Here is a 21,653-nt window from a genome sequence, read left to right on the forward strand (position 1 = left end):
TATGATATCCATACTTACCGTAAAAGAGACGTGCAAAGTTGAAAGAAAATTATGAAAAATGGCCATTCTTTCACTAGTCCGTAAATACGGGATGTTGAACGTCCCGTATGGGGTCAATAAGGGACAATCTTTTATAGTCTCAAATATGGAACGTCCCGTACAATAAGGGACACATAACAACCCTAATTACTTGGCAAATTATGGACATGCATACCATACAAGAAATTCGATCTTAACGACTTTCAAAGCAGTTCGCCGTATTGACAACGACCAGGGGCGTACGCAACGGACGGTTACCGGATTTGAACCCCTCCCCTTACCTTAAAAAAACACATATTTAGATGAAAAAAATTTGTTTATCCATAATCGTGTTCCTTTCTCTAATTTTTCACTGTCAGAGTAACAAAATCTACATTGACATAAGGCATAGTTGTCCTACCCCTCCTTCCCTATAATGCCTGTATTTGACGCTGCGGAACGTTCAAATTATAACAATGTTATTTTTATTATAGAAAACATACCGCTTATTAAATATTGTGCATTGTCGATTTTGAACTCATTTTAAGATCGGTACTCACCCGTTCGTTAATTTGAGTTCTGACTTTATTGTAAAACCTTCGTTTAACGTTTTGTGAATTTGAGAATTCATATTTTTAATAATAATAATAATAATAATAATAATAATAATACACAGAATTTAATATACCGAGGATGTAAATTGTACATAATTTTTAAAATTATCCCCTTGACAAAATTCTGCGTACGCCACTGACAACGACTATTATACTTCATTGCATATCCGTCATAACATATAATATTATGAAAGAAGTCTGTTTCAAGTAATGCTTTATGCACCATCATTATACAATATTACGCGTAACATCGTCTGACTCTGTATATTTATTTACTTTCATGTATTTCAAGATCGTCCATAGACAGTACTTGTTATGACCAATAGATGGAAACACTTACGTCTATATTACAGCGAATCGTTTTTGCGAATAAGTATCTAAAAATGCTATTGCTTACATCACTGCGCAAGCGCAGCTTCATTTCAAATGAATATATATCAACGTCGATCGCAAAGTAAAGTCAATTGGCAACAATCGACGAAACGCAGAAGGTCCGCTGCATTCTTAAGACAGTAGTAGCCATAGAACGTATTCTGTCTTGAAGTTCGTCAAGTCGGCGGTAGGTGGCAGGGGCAGGCCTGGCCCGTTCATTGCCATCGCTCACGGACGCAGTGTGTTCCGAGTCCGTCCGTCCGAAACATAACACAGAGATGTCTTGTGATGTGCGGACGAGTAGTATGTGATGCAGGAGGTTCCTGGACCATGGGGCGCACGGAGGCATGACAAGTGCATCGAGAAGAGGTTACGTGAGCATGGGGCCGAGGGGCCTGACCATCGCTACGCTCCTGTGCCTGTTGCTGGGGACCCGCGCAGAGAAGCAAGACAACGGAGGTAAAGAAAAACAACTCATATTTCTTTGTGTGTATGCTCTTGCGGTCCTCGCCATTTTGACGGCTTGTGCGGCAATTAGCGAGTGGGATCAACTGGCTTATGGACGTGTGCGAAGCCCGAAGGCGCGCCGGCATCCACATCCGATCAATACGTGGTCGGCCCCGGCTTAGCTCGCAGTAGCGCCTCCAGTCCGGGAAGGAGGACCGCTCCATTGTTGTCTGCTTGCGCAGTGTTGACATGAGCCCCCCACCTTTGTTTCCACCGGAAATTGAATTTGTCTTGGCCGAACCACGTGGTCAGTCTCCGCATCCATCGGGATTCGAGCCCTTTACCCTCGTTTCAACGCCGTCGGCAGCTGTGATCAGAAGCGTGTTAACAGACGCAGATCTCCGTACGAGATAACCTGTCACTTCGTGATGCGGCCTTCGAGGGAACTGAGTTCGATTCTCGGCACATCCTCTTGAATTTGTTGACATAGCTGTCATAGCACAGGTGTTCTCGAAGGACTCCTGTTTATTCTGCCGAACCGTTCCGCTCTTCATCTAATACAGTCTTGTTAACGTTATATACACTAGAACCAGAATAACCTTATCTTTGAAATAACACTTACTCTAAGTGGGGAACTAAGCAAACTGTCACTGTCTTGTGTGATGCATCGCTTTCGTCAAAACAAAACATTGCAGTTCACATGACCCAGTTCCTCTCGCGACAATCCCACGGACACGAGGCACTCTCGTTCTTACATTGCTGGTTCAAGTTTAACACGAACAGCTGAAGCGTGTTAAGGAATCAACCAGACAATAAATTAATGCCTTGTACTCTCTGTCCCCTCGTTTAACTTCTTAAGTGTATATAAAGATTTATTCGTATATTCTCTCAGTTTACACGAATTAAGACATTCTGAGTCTTGCTATCTGCACATACTAAAAGCAATGCAGTTGCAACAATTTTACTCCACGCGCCACAAGGAAAAGGAAACCTTTTTCATCCTGGTTTTTACAAACGTCAGGAGTGGCAGGTAAACTGTGGGGAGGTTGTTTGAACCTTGCAGCACCTTCTAATAGAGGGGAACAGGTTGCAACAAAAAGCGGTTGGGTAACTATGGGGGGATTATTGTTGGCGCGCGACACTGTTGTCCAGCTGGTTTCATTTGAAATTCTGCTAAAGTCAAGGAACAAATCGTCGTTTATTTTATGAAACCTCCTATGTGACAGTATAGAGCATAATTATTAATTATTTTTAAAGAGGAAGAAAAAATTATTTAGATATCAATAGGACTTACGCCTACGCTGATGTCATTGATGTCCATCATATTCACCAAACTTTTCTACCAAATTATCTAATATTCTTATGTAGGCCTATTGATATTTAATTACTTTTTCCTTCCTCCTGAAAAAATATGCTCTGTACTGTCATGTAAGGGGTTTCATAAAATAAACGACGAAATGGTACATCATTCGATATTGTTATTATTGTTATGTTTAGTGAACTGTCCAAAGACAGGTTTGAACCTAATAAGTGACACCAATGAGACATCTCACGAGGCAACTAAGCCAGGAGGCAATGGGGAAGGGTAGCCAGTTCCTTTCCCCCTCCATTGCATACAATGCTGATTAGTTACATATTAACCTAATCAGACTTCAGAAGCATACCTACAAACAATTGTTCTTCCTCTGACACATATCGTCAAGTGAGATGTAGGCCTACTGCCTGTTATTGTTATTATTATTATTATTATTATTATTATTATTATTATTATTATTATTATTGTCATCAACAACTCTCAGTGTTTTGCATAAAAATTAAAGAAACACCATAAAATTCTTATGGGGTAAAAAATGAAGAGGTAAAAAAGGTAAACTATATACATGCAAACCCATAATACCACCAAATAGATGAAAATATAAAAATTAGAACGAAATCCTAAGATAGCAGAATTGTCCTGAAGGGAAAAGGTAGAGAGGAAGACCGACATGTTCAAGGCTAAGCCTTATTGTATAGAACCGAATTGGAGTAACAGGCCACAGACTCGTAAAAAATGTCAAGATGACGTAATTGATTGTAGTAATAGTGGTAATTTTGCAGTTGTTGAAGCATAAATGTTAGGCCTATAAGGAGAATACCGCCACATTTGAACACAAAACTGTATAATTCCCACAAATTTGAAAGGAAGTGTCTGAACTTACATGGCTATTATCGTCGTCATCATCATTATCATCATCGCAGTTATGTTTTCATTGCTCTTAGAATTATATTTACCTCGGTTATTCTCTTTGCTGTTGTTTTTATTATTAAAATTTGCTGTGTTTACATACGGCAGCAAGTCGTAGCGGATTGGCTGGGATTTATGAATGCAGGAACACGTGGTGTAGCAATACGATCGATACTAGCGCGCAAGCCAAGGCTTTAAATTGCACTTTCAACTGTTAATGTCAGGCCGTAAATATGTGGTGTTTAGGAACACAATGTCTTTCATTTTTATGTGCATGAAGAAAACTCATATAACATGTATTGTAACTTTATATTATCCATATTAATAGCATAAGACTGCTCGATTCGATGCAGCCATTAAATAATAGGCGCTGTGTCGCAGAGTTTAGATCCAGCATCTTATTAAAATGAGAATGGAGGTCTCTTGGATGGAGCTTAAATACTGCCTAAGCATATATTTACTTTCTACTTTTTAAAGTTCAAGTACTGGACCTTCGAAATTATTGTTACAATTGGATATCATTTATTTAAATTGTTTGAGGTAAAAATACGCACGTTGAGAGAATTTCTATGGATTTTAAACTTCTCTCTGATGAATTTTTGCACCACATTGATTCATATAGGAAACAGGATAATGTTGTCTTCAGTTATAGAGGTGTCTGATTAGTGGTTTATAGGCTGTACTACGGGTGGAGGATATTTATGGAATATTTTCTGGAACATTTTTCCTTTACTTGGCAATTTTTTTGCTTATTGACTTTGCTAAGTTTTATAATTGTACAGTTAGTGATATAATTATACATTTTCCTCAAAATGTTTCCTTTATTAAGCAATTTTATGAGATTATTATTTTGCTGTTTCCTAATTGCACTAATATAATAACCACTCGTCGCTTATCCTGATCGGTAGTTGAAATTATTGCTCCTTAAATAGCCACCATAACGGCCTACACATTCTTTTGTATTGCAGAATAACACGAAAATAAGCACCGGCGTAGCTCAGTCGGCTAAAGGCTGGTTCACAATAAACCGGAAACGAGAACGAGAACGGAAATAATGTTAAAATAAATGTATTTAAATGTGAGCATTCACAATAGTTAATTGTAAATGCTCACATTTAAATAGCCTACATTTATTTTAACAATATTTCCCTTCTCGTTCTCGTTGTCGTTTCCGTTCCCGGTTTGTGAACCTGCCTTAACGCGCTTGCCTGTCAATCCGGAGTTGCGCTCTGGCGCGGAATCGATCCCCGCTTGGGCTGATTTCCCGGTTTGATTTCACGCGAGGTTTTCCCCAACCGTAATACAAATGTCAGGTAATCTATGGCGAATCTTCAGCCTTATCTCTCCAAATACCATCTCGCTATTACCAATGCCATCGACGCTAAATAACCTCGTAGTTGATGTAGCTTTATAAAATATCCAAGTAAAAAAAACACGGAAATAGGTCTTCGCGCAAGTCAAAACGGATTAGGATTTAAACAAAATGTATCTGAAAATTAACTACACGAAACAGTCATAAGTCCCGCTCCGTGGCGTCGTGGTCAAAGGCAGCCTGCCTAGGACTCGCGTTATGGAATGCGCGCTGGTTCGAGTCCTCATGAGCGAAGAAATTTTCTCATGAAATTTCGGCCAGTTTATGGGACCGGTGCCTACCCTGCATCGTGATTCACTTGGGGAGCTACGGTAGATAGCGAAATCCTGTTACGCAAACCAGCTATAACGGCTGGGGGGTCATCGTGCTAACCACACGATACCTCTGTCCTGGTTCGATGATCGTCCACCTCTGCTTCGGCATGTGGTCGTGAGGCCAGCAGCCGGCTGGTCGGTCTTGGCCCTTCGTGGGCTGTAGCGCCACGGATTATTATTATTATTATTATTATTATTATTATTATTATTATTATTATTTAAACAACCATAAACTACACCTAATGTAATGTAGAATTTCGTACGTCTGTGGGTGTGGGCGAATGACGGAACTATGAATGCGTTGAAAAAGAATACAGTTGGGAGTGTACAGACAAAACGAAGTCTTTCTGGGCAATCACGGATCACACACGACATTTATGTTTACCTCAGCTAAATATAACTAATTATTTTAAAATGGTAGGCATACATGAACTGCATGAGGAGTAAATATTGTCGTGACAATTTGGATTAGATCAGTAAAGCTGTCAGAATATGACTGATTACCGCCAGCGCTTGTTTCTTGACCAGTATCAATATTATGGTAAAGCAGACGTCACAATGGCGCTTGTTTAGAAGTGCGTATTGACACAGCAAGAAAGGTTGGACGATTTACAAGTCAAAGATTATCTCAGGAACTAATAAAAAGCTAAGGTGTAAGCCAGGGCTGCTGTTAATCCTCATTGCTTTTGAATGTTTATTATATGGATGATATATTAATACATTTGATTAGAAAATACATCCCTGTATCAAATAGAACAATAATAAAAGTCAGTACCCTGCTCTTTTGTAGTCATAGAAGAAAGTGAAGATTTCCTCCAGAAAAGTTTATTTGAGCTTAAAAAATTAACATTTATGGATTCAAAAACCTATGTCTAAAACTAAAGTCATGGCTTTAATAGGAAAATGTCCATTACGATAAAAATTACATTAGGATAGAACAATTTTAGAACAAGTTTCTGATTTCTAATTATTTAGATTGTCATTAGATACTACATATTATGACCATGATGAAGATTTAATTAATAAGTTAAGTAATTTTAAAGGTGATCAGAATATTGTACGAAATGGAAATATAAAAATTGGAGATTTATCCTTAGAAGAGGTAGAAAAATTCAAATATCTTGGAGCAACAGTAACAAATATAAATGACACTCAGGAGGAAATTAAACGCAGAATAAATATGGAAAATGCCTGTTATTATTCGGTTGAGAAGCTTTTGTCATCTAGTCTGCTGTCAAAAAATCTGAAAGTTAGAATTTATAAAACAGTTACATTACCGGTTGTTCTGTATGGTGTTAAACTTGGACTCTCACTTTGAGAGAAGAAAAGAGATTAAGGGTATTTGAGAATAAGGTTCGTAGGAAAATATTTGGGGCTAAGAGGGATTGAAGTTACAGGAGAATGGAGAAATTACACAACGCAGAACTGCACGCATTGTATTCTTCACCTGACATAATTGGAAACATTTAATCCAGACGTTTGAGATGGACAGGGCATGTAGCTCGTACGGGCGAATCCAGAAATTCATATAGAGTGTTAGTTGGAAGACCGGAGGGAAAAAGACCTTTGGGGAGACCGAGACGTAGATGGGAGGATAATATTAAAATAGATTTGAGGGAATTGGGATATGATGATAGAGACTGGATTAATCTTGCACAGGATAGGGATCGATGGCGGGTTTATGTGAGGGCGGCAATGAACGTGCGGGTTCCTTAAAAGCCATTTGTAAGTAATTTTAAAGAAATAACAAGAATTATAGCTAGAACTACAAAAAAGAAAACTAGAAAGGATACAATCTTAAAATTCTACAAAGTAATGGTAGTCCCAAATGTAGCCTATATGGAGTGTTAGTTGGGAGGCCGGAGTGGAAAAAACCTTTGGGGAGGCCGAGACGTAGATGGGAGGATAATAAAATGGATATGAGGGAGGTGAGATGTGATGGTAGGGACTGGATTAATCGTGCTCAGGATAGGGACCGATGGCGGGCTTTTGTGAGGACGGCAATGAACCTCCGGGTTCTCTAAAAGCTATAAGTAAGTAAGTAATGGCAGTCCCATAGCCTTTTGCTATACGGGTGTGGAATTTAGACATTACGAAAAGGACATTAATAAGATGAAATTAGTCACAACCATCGAGGGATGTTCTACGTTAGATAAAATTAGGAATGAAGAAATTCGTAGTGAGATCGACATTTTTATTTTGTAAAAAACTCACAGAACATAGACAGTTGGAACTTTCATGTTTGAAGCATGCCAATATTTCGCATCCCACGACAATATTGTGAATATAGATTCTCAGGAAGACGAAACCTTGGAGAACGAAAGAGGATGTGGACAGAATTAATTTCAGCTATAATATTGCCGGAACCGGAGATTAACCTGCGACGACGATGACGATGATGATGATTATTGTGATTGTGGCTAATGAGAATACTAATTGAGGAATACATGTGCAGCTCTTGAGGCTGTAAACATCAATTTAGTGAGGCGGAAAATTTTGCTAAAAATATAGTGGAACATTTTCCGAAAAACTTTCCAATTCAGAGGACATTTTCCTTCTCACATCACCATTGGAGAGTCGGACAGACCCAAGTCCACTTAGGCCATTGATTTGGGTCCATTTTATTACCTTAAAATTTTCAGATGGACATTAATTTGCCAGAGAATTTTGTCTGGAGCCCTCCTTTAGAACAAGGTTAAGTCTTACTACACAGGTCCCCTAGGAAGCCATGGTAAGAATTTTATTGCCCTTAAATTTCTGTTATCCTTGCCCGAGTTACAACCCGCAAACCTCGGATTCTTTAACTAACATGAGAGACACTAGACCACGGAGGACGACTTCTGATGAGTATTGATATTGGCCCCTTTATACAGGGTGCCTCAAATACATTGGGACAAATTCGTGGGGATATAGGGAATTACATTAGAAGCAGTTTGAGATAGGGAATATACAGGGTGATTCACGAGGATTTACCGTCCTTTACGGAGCTTATTTCCGAAGACATTCTGAGCAAAAAATGTCGTATAAACATGGGTCCTGTTCTCGATATTTACAGAATTACGTTTCGTTATTGGAATGCATTGCTGTGAACGCGTGATCTTGATCAGCGTGCAGTCAGCAGCCAGCGCGAGCGCTACGGAAATCAAAGATAGATGGGACAATCTCGTGGGGATATAGGGAATTACATTAGAAGCAGTTTGAGATAGGGAATATACAGGATGATTCACAAGGATTTACCGTCCTTTACGGAGCTTATTTCCGAAGATATTCTGAGCAAAAAAGTTGTATAAACATGGGTCCTATTCTCGATATTTACAGAATTACGTTTCGTTATTGGAATGCATTGCTGTGAACGCGTGATCTTGATCAGCGTGGAGTCAGCAGCCAGCGCGAGCGCTACGGAAATCAAAGATAGATGGGACAATTTCGTGGGGATATAGGGAATTACATTAGAAGCAGTTTGAGATAGGGAATATACAGGGTGATTCACGAGGATTTACCGTCCTATACGGAGCTTATTTCCGAAGATATTCTGAGCAAAAAAGTTGTATAAACATGGGTCCTATTCTCGATATTTACAGAATTACGTTTCGTTATTGGAATGCATTGCTGTGAACGCGTGATCTTGATCAGCGTGGAGTCAGCAGCCAGCGCGAGCGCTACGGAAATCAAAGATAGATGGGGCAATTTCGTGGGGATATAGGGAATTACATTAGAAGCAGTTTGAGATAGGGAATATACAGGGTGATTCACGAGGATTTACCGTCCTTTACGGAGCTTATTTCCGAAGACATTCTGAGCAAAAAATGTCGTATAAACATGGGTCCTATTTTCGATATTTACAGAATTACGTTTCGTTATTGGAATGCATTGCTGTGAACGCGTGATCTTGATCAGCGTGCAGTCAGCAGCCAGCGCGAGCGCTACGGAAATCAAAGATAGATGGGACAATCTCGTGGGGATATAGGGAATTACATTAGAAGCAGTTTGAGATAGGGAATGTACAGGGTGATTCACGAGTATTTACCGTCCTTCACGGAGCTTATATCCGAAGACATTCTGAGCAAAAAATGTTTTATAAACATGGGTCCTATTCTCGATATTTACAGAATTACGTTTCGTTATTGGAATGCATTGCTGTGAAGGCGTGATCTTGATCAGGGTGCAGTCGGCAGCCAGCGCGAGCGCTACGGAAATCAAAGATAGCCGTATGCAGTTACGTAGAGCGACGAGTGCCGTTCACAAGCGTGCGGGCAAGTGTACTCAAGCGGACGGCGACATTTTTCAAAATGTGTTGTAAACCGTCCAAGACTGTAAATTAGGATGCAAAATTGAACAGCAAATAATTAAGTCGGTGGAAGTGGTGTGATTTGTAATAATTGTGATAAGTGCGTAAGAATAATGTAATTTTCTAGCTAAAAATAGACAAAAAGATGTCTGTACGAAGCAACTAAGTAGTTCACAGCACATTTTTAGCTTCATAATACTTGCCAATTAAAGAAATGATACTTCTGAATGGTTCATTCTCTATTTGTATTATTCTTTTACCTTGAAACTAAAGAGAAAACGTATTTTACAAACACCTTTAAATTAGTGTAACTCTGAAAATATTGAGGATGGAAACTATATTTATATAACTTTTTTGCTCAAAATGTCTTGAGAAATAAGCTCCGTAAAGGACGGCAAATCCTCGTGAGTCATCTTGTATATTCGCTGAAACCTCCTTTTTGGTTAAGTCAATGTAAACTTCCGTTCGTCCCTGCATGTGTTATCTGTGCGGAGGTAAATGTGGAGCACTTAGAAAAGGGCCATATTAAATTGAACACAGTAATGTGTTTTATCAGTGTACTCTATTGGAAAAAGTAAAAATAAATGTGCTAATACGGTACAGTATATTTAAAAAAATATGTTGTTATGTACCAAACATGTATTAAAACAAAACATTTGGTAAGCAATACATTTTGTAAAGAGAAAGAGGGGGAAAAAATCAACTTCGCAGCAAGTGTTCAAAGTATGTGTCTGCAGCGTTAATACAGGCTTATGCACTGTCAACACGGACCACAACGACTGAGAAAGCATGCAACTTACTCCCACCTGTTTCTTTTTATCAGATTTAATGCATTCAGGATTACCTACTTGCAAGGGTAAATGGCTAGCACGTTTACAATAATGTAGCGCCAAAAGGAGGTCTCAGCGAACATACATTGCCTATCTAAAATTGTGTAAAATGTCCTCACATACAACCCAAAAAAATGTTGTCCCAGTCTTTTTTGTAACATTCCGTATAACTGCTACCGCCAATATTTTATACGTATGAATTTGTTTATACTGAAAGCTTGAATGCGAATTTACCTACCAGTAAGTTATCGGGTAATATCACGCACTGCTGGAGCATGAATGTTTCTGTTTTGATTTCTAGTACATTGTACAGTACAGTCGCTTCCGTATAATATGAGTGATCACTGATCACATCACTTTGAATGTGTGTTATATCTACATGTGCATTTGGTATGTTGGGAATATACGCCTTTTCAAATTATGATTTCTAACAAAATATTAAAGAAAATAAATATTAGTCTTGCAATTCGTCCATTCCCTATTGAGTATTTCTGTCGTTGAGAGTGTGGTGTTGTCTCAGATTTTCTTTGCCCACTTAAATAAAAAATCTTGAGGAATGCTCTTACATTTTTTTCTGGAACTGTTCGGAAATCGATGTATTTTTCATTAGTTATTAGAAGAGAAAAATTCGCCCCCTGCGCTGGGGATCGAACCCGAGTCCTTAATTCTGCGTATCAAGCGCTCTAACCACTTAGTTACGCCGAAGTTCAATCCCCAGCACCGGATCGAATCCCACTCTAAGGTTTTTTGCCCTTTGTGGCCTTACCCAATGATCGACATATATGTTAACATAATAAGTCAACTTCGATTATACAAGGAGCGCACTCAATTGAGTGATTTGGTGGCCAGGATTCCATAGTATATATTATATGTACTGTTGGGCGAAGAATCTACGTAAAGCTTAATTTTTTAGTCGCACAGAATTTATCTGCTATGGTAACATTAGTTATTAGAGGAGAAAAATTCGCTCCGGCGCCGGGATCGAAATCATTATGTCGAGCATTTGCGTCAAAATTTATTTATTTTTTTCGTGGCACAATATTTTGTGTAATAAGATACTAAAATTCTCTAATAAAACTCATTGAATTATTTTGTTTATATTTTTCATTGCCTTATTTGAGAGGACAGCTTGTGCTTGCTGCGATGTCATGATTTCCTAATTCGAAAATGGACAGCGGACTTCCTTCTCGCTCTTCGTTCCCGGATGGCTCGGAGGGTCATCCATTCCCTCGCAAATAAATTGGATGGAGGATAATGCTAACAACTCATCTCAATCTTGTACCAGTGCTTCGAATTGATACACTTCGCCGCCTCCCACCCTCCATGCTCGTGGTTCATTAATCAGGGAGCGACTTGCCTTTCCTTTTATAACTTTTTTTTTAGAACTTTCACCCTTGCCACAGATAGCCTCTTATACTTTTCGCCATTTATAATTGTTACGCACTATCCAGAAAGCATTGAATTCTGCGTAATTACGAGTACGCATAGGCTACTTACATCTCTTCATTCACTTCTCCAAACACATAGCAAAAAGAGATTATTTTTTTTTTTTTTTTTGGTTTGCAAATGTGGAGGGAATTTATTGAATTATTCATGGGAGATGGAAAATTCTTGGCCTTATCAAATATTTACCTTCTTTGCTTTCTCGCTTACAGCCTAGAAAGATGTACGTATCATTACCCAGCAGCTTATCAAACCGAAATCGTAAATCATTCATATTCTTAGCGCTGTGTGAATACTAACTCAAAACAAGCGCCGTTGTCACATTTGCTTTTCCATAGCTTTGACACTGATTAAGAACCAAGTGCCCGCGAATATCAGTGTCGAAGAACTCCACAGATGTAATCTAAATTGTCATAACGCTGGTTTTGTTTCACACAGAGCTGGTTGTATCATATTACAATATTAATTATTGGGTGAAGGAATCATAATGTTGTGTGTGGTTCTTGAGTTGGTCTTCGTTGTATTTGTTTTTTTTTTACTACGCATTCCAGTGTTGCCAACCGTACGAACTGGATCGTACATGTACGATAATTTGGTATCATGTACGATCGTCCGATCTAGTCCACGGATAGTAGACCCTACGCAAAATGTACGATCCTATCGGCAAGTAGAAAAAAAAAAACATGTCAAAAGAGGGAACTTTAACAATTTTCTACTATTAACGACATTTTAAATTTTAGATAGGCCTATTCATACCAACTAGCTATCTCAACTTAATTATAATTCTTTAACAAATTGCATATGGACTGAATTGAATTACATTAGCTCATAAATTAAGTTATTACCTTTTCGTATAGGCTTTATCTCAAATTAAATAAACATGTACTGGTCGTTAAAATATAATTTAAAAATATTCCTGGAGAATCTATAGTGTATTGTAAATATTTATAATTTAAATATGTATGTCAGTATTGTATTAAGGCTGGTTGAGTGGAAGAGAAGGCCTTATGTCCTTAGCTCTGCCAGCGAAAATAAAACAGTCTATTCTATTCATTTCTGTAATATTATATTTCACGTGTTCGTTTAACCCTCGTATTCTGGTTACCCCTGCTAAAATATTAGTGTATAAAATCAGTGTGCGCTACAATAGGAATTAATGGTTTTGTGAAATAAGCTTCTCACATTACAACAATGCCTTGTATATTTATTGTTTCCTATTTTTTTTGTTAGTAATGTTCTTTAAAAACTGCCTGGTGTAGTCAGATAACCCCGTTAGATATGGTATGGTATGTTTTCTCCCTCTTCTTGGAAATTTGTCGTATTATTCGTAAATCTTATTATCCTATAAAACCAACTAAGTTTTTATGTTGTACGGACAGACGGACGGGTAGACACACGGACGGACGGACAGAAAAACACACGTAAGGACAGAGGGACGGACTGACGGGCACACGGACGGATAGACGGACGGAAAGACGAACGAACAGAGAGACAGACAGACACAGACATAACTTACGTAGATTGATACATAGGTATAGAGATATAATCATCCATGGCGCTACAATTCATCTCTGAATCTGAACCTTCACAAGAACCCTCCTCCATCCGTCCCGATTAGGGCTGGGGACGGAGCGGTTCGGTTCGGAGCAGTTACTGTGACGTCATTACTCGCTTGAACCGAGTACAAATTAGTGGCGGCAGATTTAAAATTTAGATAGATTGAGTCGATTTTAGAACGTACTTTGAAAGTGGAACCAAGAGTGTTTTAAAAGCGTTGTAGTAAAGCGCTTTCGCTTTGCCAATTGACGAGAAAAAAATGCTTCTCTTCATTGCAAAATGGCGGTTGCAAATTTCATTTGCGTGATTACAACTATTTGCGGAGTTATTTTGTATGAAAGGCCTATTTAACTTTCAGTGTTGTTATATATGACAGACGAAATAAAATTGATAAAATAATATATAGTACTGACAGCTAATAAATTAACATGTGATGTAAACGTTAAACGCTGCAGCTAAGTAAAAAAAAAGATAGAAACAGGCTCCATGAAGCGCTGCCTAAAACACTTAAAAATAACACACAGAATTATTTACTATTACGGAAAGTGGATAAAATAATCAATAAAACTTGGAATCTTAAACTGAAGAACATAATGTTTATTTATTTTATAACATTACTAGCCTTCAATACAACCATGTTCTCTTTCGTGAAGAGTAATATTATTGATTAATTAAAGTAATTAGATAACATAATTCGTAGAAATAAATACAAATAAAATTATGATTGATGAGGTCACCTAATTATGTCAGGTGAAGAATAAAATGCATGCAGTTCTGCGTTATGTAACTTTCACCATTCTCCTGTAACTTCATTCCTCTTAGCCCCAAATATTTTGCTAAGCATCTTATTCTCAAACACCTTTCACCTCTGTTCCTCTCTCAAAGTGGGAGTCCAAGTTTCACAACCATATAGAATAACCGGTAATATAATTGTTTTATAAATTCTCACTTCCAGCTTTTCTGAGAGCAGATGGAATGATAAAAGCTTTTCAACCGCATAATAAAATTCATTTCCCATATTTATTCTGCGTTTAATTTCCTCCCGAGTGTCATTTATATTTGTTACTGTTGCTCCAAGATATTTGAATTTTTTTCAGCTCTTCAAAGGATAAATTTCCAAATTTTATATTTCCATTTCGTACATTAATCTGGTCCCGAGGCATAATCATATACTTTGTCTTTTCGGGATTTACTGTCACACCTATCTCTTTACTTGCTTGAAGTAAATTTTTTTGTGGATTATCTTCTAATATAGTCACGTCATCCGCATAAACAAGGAGCTGATGTAACCCGTTCCATTCCATACTTTTCTCTGTTATCCTGGATTTTAATAATAATAATAATAATAATATTAATATTATTATTATTATTATTATTATTATTATTCTTTACAGTAATATGTTCAGACTGTCAGTGTTTATTAGGCCCACTTGATAGGTCATATAATAGGATGAACTTCTCTTCAATGCTAGAAGCTTTTCAGCCTGCCTTGGGAATAAGGAAATAATTTGTCCTGCAGCAGAAAATATTTAAATACAACAGTATTTACGTTGTTGTCTGCTAGAATTAAGTAAAACACGTGAACTCTGTTTGAACATTTGAACTGACTAGTAACGGCTACGGTTAACCGAGTAACTTCGGTGCTCCGCTGCCAAGCACAGAACCGAGTAACTCAGCAGTTCTACTCGCTCCGTCCCCAGCTCTAGTCCCGATCCGACGCAATCGTTCTCCATTTCCTCATTCTTAATGATACAGAAAATCTTTATCCATTTTCTTACCAGGTCATAGACTACTATTGGTGACAGACCAGATTTTCCATTTCCTTGAGGTTTCGTAGCAGTAAAGCCTTGGTTTTTCTGAACCGACGCATGCGAGTTGCGAGGTGCGAGGCCCGCCTCGCACAAATCCGGACTACACGAGAGGTAGTGAGTGGTTTCTATAACTTCGAGATAAGCATCTCGCACCTAGCAGTTATAGAAACCACTCACTATCTTTCGTGTACTCTGGGTTTGTGCGAGGCCCCTCGTATGCGTCGGTTCAGAAAAACCAAGGCTCAATTTTTTTTTTGGGTGAGGTCGCTAGCCTCACGCCCAACCCCCAACCTGGAGGACCTGGAGACTTGATTTCGTAGTTCCCAACTCCTAGGAGGTTGCTTTCACCACGGCTATAGAGTTCCTTCTACCCTTCGCAGTAGATCGCCCAAGTTGGTAATGTAAGTCACTAAATAAATAAAAAACATCTGAAAATATACAATAATTTACTGAGGTATTTCAATTACCCCGCTTCGTATAAGGGAGGTGCTGAAAAGCTTAGGTGCGTGAGGGTTAAAGTAGTTTCTGCGTGTAGGACTTCTGCGCTGCTGGTGTTGTACAGTCCATTGGGTCAACACAGATTTCTATAAACATTATTCTCAGTCTCCAGGTCTAGGCGACAACGGTACCTTCATTTCTTGTAGACTAAAAATTATTATAGGAACACGTTAAGAAATCATGACAAGTATTTGGTGCCCATTACTAGTGGCTATTCAAAAATGATGCGCATAGTGGACGAAGGTCTTTCCTTCATTTATTTCCAAACATCTTAGGGAAAAGGAACTGGCCACCCTACCCCATTACTTCCTGTCTTAGTTTCCCCATAAGTGGTGCCTTGTTGGTATCATTACAACATTACAATGGTAGTTGGTAACATTTGTTAATCAGCTTATTCCCTCCATGCTTAGTAATCAGCTGTGGAGTTTGTTACAAGTGTGGAAAGATTGAATTTCTTCCTTGGAAAAAAATGAAATTAGGTCGAAATTCAGAGAGTGTTGACGTGAAGTCCCAGATTATTGGGATGTGGAAAAATGAGTGGCGATAATTTTTAACTCCAGTCCAAAATTCATTGATCCAAGTCAACCCATTCTCGAGTAATTAATTTACACAATATGTAATTTTTCAACAAGTTTCGTAACAGAAAAATTGTTATATAATCCACAGTTTGGAAGATAGACAGATCGGATTTGCAGTAAAAACTTGACGTTTCACAGCCATTTGGTCTCTGTATAAACGTCGGGGGGGGGAGGGTTTCAAATAAGTAAGGAGGAAACATCACCTATGGAGGAGTGTCCTTAAAATTTTGGTAAAACCTGTAGTGCACATTTCCGTGACATAAAATGAAGTTTCCGCAGGGAAGTTGCAAGACGCAGTGGTAACCGATTGCAACGTGAAGATGAGTTGTCTCTTTTAAAAAGTCTGCAAATTGTGACACGCATCGCTTGGTTGTCGCTACTCTTGTGTAGTTGAAATTTCCCTAAAACAACTACTGCTACGATTCTTAGTACGACTACTTCTGCTACAACTGCAACCGCTACTGCTACGGTTGCTACTACTGCTATTACTACCACTACGACTACTACGGCTGCAAGTCGCGCACAAACCTCCTGGCGTTTCGCTAGCGCCAGTAACATGCGAGCGCGACGTTGTCTCAACTACCTTCTCCGTCTCTATCTCTCAGCGACGGTAGTTTTAAAACTGTGGAGCGCGACTTTATCTGAGATGGTTTGATACGGAGATGCAGAAGGCTTAATAATACTTACTTATTTACTTACTTACTGGCTTTTATGGAACCCGGAGGTTCATTGCCACCCTCACATAAACCCGCCATTGGTCCCTATCCTGAGCAAGATTAATCCATTCTCTATCATTATAACCCACCTCCCTCAAATCCATTTTAATATTATCTTCCCATTTACGTCTCGACCTCCCGGTCTCCCAACTAACACTCTATATGCATTTATGGATTCGCCCATACGTGCTATATGCCCTGCCCATCTCAAACGTCTGGATTTAATGTTCCTAATTATGTTAGGTGAAGAATACAATGCGTGCAGTTCTGTGTTGTGTAACTTTCTCCATTCTCCTGTAACTTTATCCCTCTTAGCCCCAAATATTTTCCTAAGCTCCTTATTCTCAAACACCCTTAACCTATGTTTGTCTCTCAAAGTGAGAGTCCAAGTTTCATAACCATAAAGAACAACCGGTAATACTGTATAACTGTTTTATAAATTCTAACTTTCAGACTTTTTGACAGCACACTGGATGATAAAAGCTTCTCAACCGAATAATAACAGGCATTTCCCATATTAATTTCCTCCCGAGTATCATTTATATTTGTTACTTTTGAAGGCTTAATAATGATAATAGTAATAATAATAATAATAATAATAATAATAATAATAATAATAATAAATATCAGATTGCATCGATGAAATTAAGTCACAAAATGTAGAAAAATTAATTGATTCAGACGTAAATAATCATACTCGCTGAATTTTTATCAGTTTTTGTAATAGTTTTACTTTTATTAGGGTTAATAAACTTGTCGAATAACACAAAGGCGCAGTGTGATAAAATAAATTGAATGATAGACTCAATTTGAAATAGTAATGTTCTGTACAAATCAATTGACATGGCCCTAAATAACATTATGTCCATCTTGTCAAAGCATATTCTTGCAAGAATAGGTAGCGGTTATTATACGCGTGTACATTTCATATATAACGCCTTTATAAAATACCCTGTTTGTTGCGCTCAAGTCCCGCATAATACGCTTTTTTTGTGGAATATTTTCTATGCAATTTTCAGCAATGAAACATTTTGGCCATTGAATGGAAATTTTTGCTGGTCATTTTGTTGTCTTTTAGTGGATTACTAGAGCCCGGATGTTTAGGCATTTATAACAGTTAAAATAGGCAAGCAAAAAAGGCAATAAAAACTTTTAAAAAGGCGCAATAAATTTTGAAAAGGCATTATAAATTTTTAAAAGGCATAATATATTTCAGCAATAAATTTAAATTACATCAACATAACTCACATTTTTTTTATTTCGTAGTTGGCACATATTGACCTATAAAATACTTTTTTTTTTTTCGTGATTAACTGTCTTTTCGCAAACCTTACGTACAGTTCCATCGGTTGAAAACACATGGGCACCAAATTCACTAACGTAAGCATGAAGTTTACTTTTCAATGGTTTACTGAATATAGGCATTCTACGGGTAGCTAACCGATCTTATGCCTTCTGTCATCCGACAATAACTGGCTGTTCCTCACTCATTCTTTCTCCTACAATAATCAGCACGTGAGCACAAAATTGTAGCAGTAATATTTGAAGATATGAAAGCAAACAATTGAAAATTCTACGTGACAACTTCTATGATAACGGGATTAATATTTAAAATTATAAAGATGATTGTTGGTATCGTGCAGACATGACATTAGGCCTATACAGTATTTGTAACTATGGATTTTCAATTATTATTCATATTACGCGAGTAGTATTAAAGCACGATTATTAGGAGATTAAGTACGCAAATAAATTACTTTTATTTACTGTAGTTAGTAAACGGAGTCATTGTTTCATATATTTAAATTTCATACACATTACATTACAATTTTGTTCACACCTGTGGAGTAACAATCAGCGCGTCTGGCCGCGAAACCAGGTGGCCCGGGTTCCAATCCCGGTCGGAGCATGTTACCTGGTTGAGGTTTTTCCGGGGTTTTCCCTCAACTCAATACGAGAAAATGCTGGGTAACTTTCGGTGCTGGACCCCGGACTCATTTCACCGGCATTATCACCTTCATTTTCATTCACACGCTAAATAACTTAGATGGTGATAGGCCTAAAGCGTCGTAAAATGACACAATAAAAAAACATTAGAATTAATTGAATGGGTTATTTATAAAAGGGCCTAAGTCGCTAATTTTATGAAAATGGGTTTGTAATGTAATACTGCTCTTTGGTTGTAGGTACATCGATTTAGATATGAAGAGGACTAAGTTTCACACTCTATAATGCTTAGTAGAATTTATAATACAATTTTTATTTCAGCCTTAATTTCAAAATTTCGGCCAGTAAGCAGTTTTTCTTAAACTGCTAACAGTTTAGTATTCAAGACTTAGGCCCTTTCATAAATAACCCAATTAGAAAATTGCAAATAAACAAGAAATATTACTTTAAAATGACAAAAAGACATTTATTATTGAATTAGTAAGAAAGACCTTAAAAAGGTAAAATAGGCAAAATAAAAATTGGCCCTATCACTTTTATTTACCCCAAATCACATTTATATCTATGAAAATAATGATTTACTTCCACCCGGTAAAAAGGCATTTTGCCAAACACTCGGGATCTAGTGATTACAATGAGTGTTACACGAAAAGCGCTTTCTGTGTCGGAAAAACTGGAACTCTTACGAAAGTACGATGAAAACAGTAAGTTACTCTTAATCAGAAACAACTCTCTGATTCATTAGGAATTCCATCATCGACATTAACGACGATAATAAAAAATCGCGACTGAATCACTGCAACTGCGACGTCGAGAGGATGTACGAGCAGGAGAGAACATGCACACGGCATACAACTATAAATGACTTGTTTCGAAAGAATTTAAGTACAGTACATATTGTAAATGTCTTCGACGTACAGTACAGTAAGTACATAATGGAGTGATACTGTATTACCTTTCATGAATCATGTATTTCAAAACAGAAAAATGCTAATAGATACTGTATATAAGTCACGCGGTCCCGATTAATACGCGGGACCGCCCCTTCAACAGTGTCTTATCGGGATTTTACTCTTAACCCATAAGATTATCAGAGACAATGTCTAATTTCAATTCGTCCACACTGAAATAAAGTTCATATGATGGTAACGTCCTTTTCTCTAAAAAGTCTAACCTAGTGAAAAGTCCCTTTTTTTTCATAATGTCCATAGAAATAAGCCGCCTTCATTCAAAATGCCCAATTTCCAAAGTCCAAACACAAATTGTCCAGTGACAGTGGTAAAGGTACCAAAACAAGAAATTGTTGTTAACCAATAAATAAGAAAGAATCAAATTATTTATTTCCAAAAATAACTTTACACTAAAAAATTTCTCCCTCTCCAGGATTAATGTCTATTTCGGTATTGCAGTTGAGCTTAAGGTGGCATTAAATGGCCCTTAAACATCGTGGAACATCATTATTGTGTTTATACTCCTTAATTAATTATTAGTCACAATATTGAACACTATGTAGATTTGCAGTGTATTTTCTGCTTAATGGTTATTTCACATATAAATGGCCTCCTAACATTTGAACGACTAGAGTCTCCGTATCGGCCTGTTGCTGTTGTAGGTGTTGAATAAATCTCTAGATGTTAACATGGTGAGCAACAACTAGCCTAGTTGCTGAAATTGAGACTGGAAACCTTCCACTACATTGTTTGTACGTTGTCGACCATTGATTACCAGTTCAAAATACGATTACGTTCCGTGTTCCAGGGGCGAATCTTGGCGGGACTGCTCGCCTTTCTTCCTCTTGCAGCACGTCCGCTAATATATGTGAAGAGTCCACTGCAGGAATGATGGATGTCATTTGGAATACATTTTGCTGGAGAAGCAATTGAAAGTTTGAAATGCTTAGCGCTCAAAGCTTAACTGTGATTTTCCGATCATTACTGGACAATGACTATCAGTGTTAATGCCATATAACTCTCTATGTACATTCTATATGTCTTAAGCTATGCATTGACAGTCTTGGTTCATTTTCGACAAGAAAGTGACATCCATCATTCTTGCAGTGGACTCTTCATGTGGCTTCAACATAGGATGCAAGTTCTAGAATTTCTTCACATTAAAACTTCTCCGTTGGACCTTATGTCAGCTTGTACCTTATTTCTATTGGACTTCTATAGATTCTTTTTTTTTTTCATTGGGCCATAACTTAACTGGACAATATGTTTATCTGGACCGTATAAGTATTTGACCATTTCGTACTTTGTGCTAATTCCTTCTGGACTTTATATCATGGACATTTTGTTATCTGGACAATTTTTGTTCGACCTTTTAGCTCATTGGACTATTTGCATTGGAACTTGTCTCTGTTAATGACTCATAAAATTGGAACCAATGGGAATAGAAATGTGATTTTTATTTTTTTGTGTTCAAAAAACATTAAACATTCATCATATATACATGCAGGGTCCCTACAACATATCAATTTTCCGAGCGCACTTGTTATTTGATCTTGAGACTTTCTGAGCGGCTAGTCTGCGTGCCCATATGTTGCAACGCAGCACTGCCGCTATTGGCTATCGCCGATAAGTGGACACACCTGCAAACGTCAGGAGGTTTGAGTGCGACTGTAA

At 37.8% G+C, this 21,653-nt stretch overlaps 1 protein-coding gene across 5 annotated transcripts in view; it reads left to right on the top strand.

The window, feature by feature from the left end:
- The window catches only part of Ptp99A (Protein tyrosine phosphatase 99A), a 1,121,389-nt gene that overhangs the window by 718,156 nt on the left and 381,580 nt on the right, over nucleotides 1–21,653 (top strand). For 4 of the 5 annotated variants that reach the window (XM_069837670.1, XM_069837672.1, XM_069837671.1 and 1 more), the window contains exon 1: nucleotides 1,114–1,463. The exons of the other annotated variant lie outside the window; for it this stretch is intronic. In XM_069837670.1, coding sequence (XP_069693771.1) covers nucleotides 1,352–1,463 — 112 coding nt within the window. In that variant the 5' untranslated portion in view covers nucleotides 1,114–1,351. Of the gene's footprint in view, nucleotides 1–1,113; nucleotides 1,464–21,653 lie in introns of those variants that run through there. 5 annotated transcript variants of the gene reach the window in all.

This window comes from Periplaneta americana, chromosome 10 (genome assembly GCF_040183065.1).
Source record: "Periplaneta americana isolate PAMFEO1 chromosome 10, P.americana_PAMFEO1_priV1, whole genome shotgun sequence".
Lineage (NCBI taxonomy): Eukaryota > Metazoa > Arthropoda > Insecta > Blattodea > Blattidae > Periplaneta > Periplaneta americana.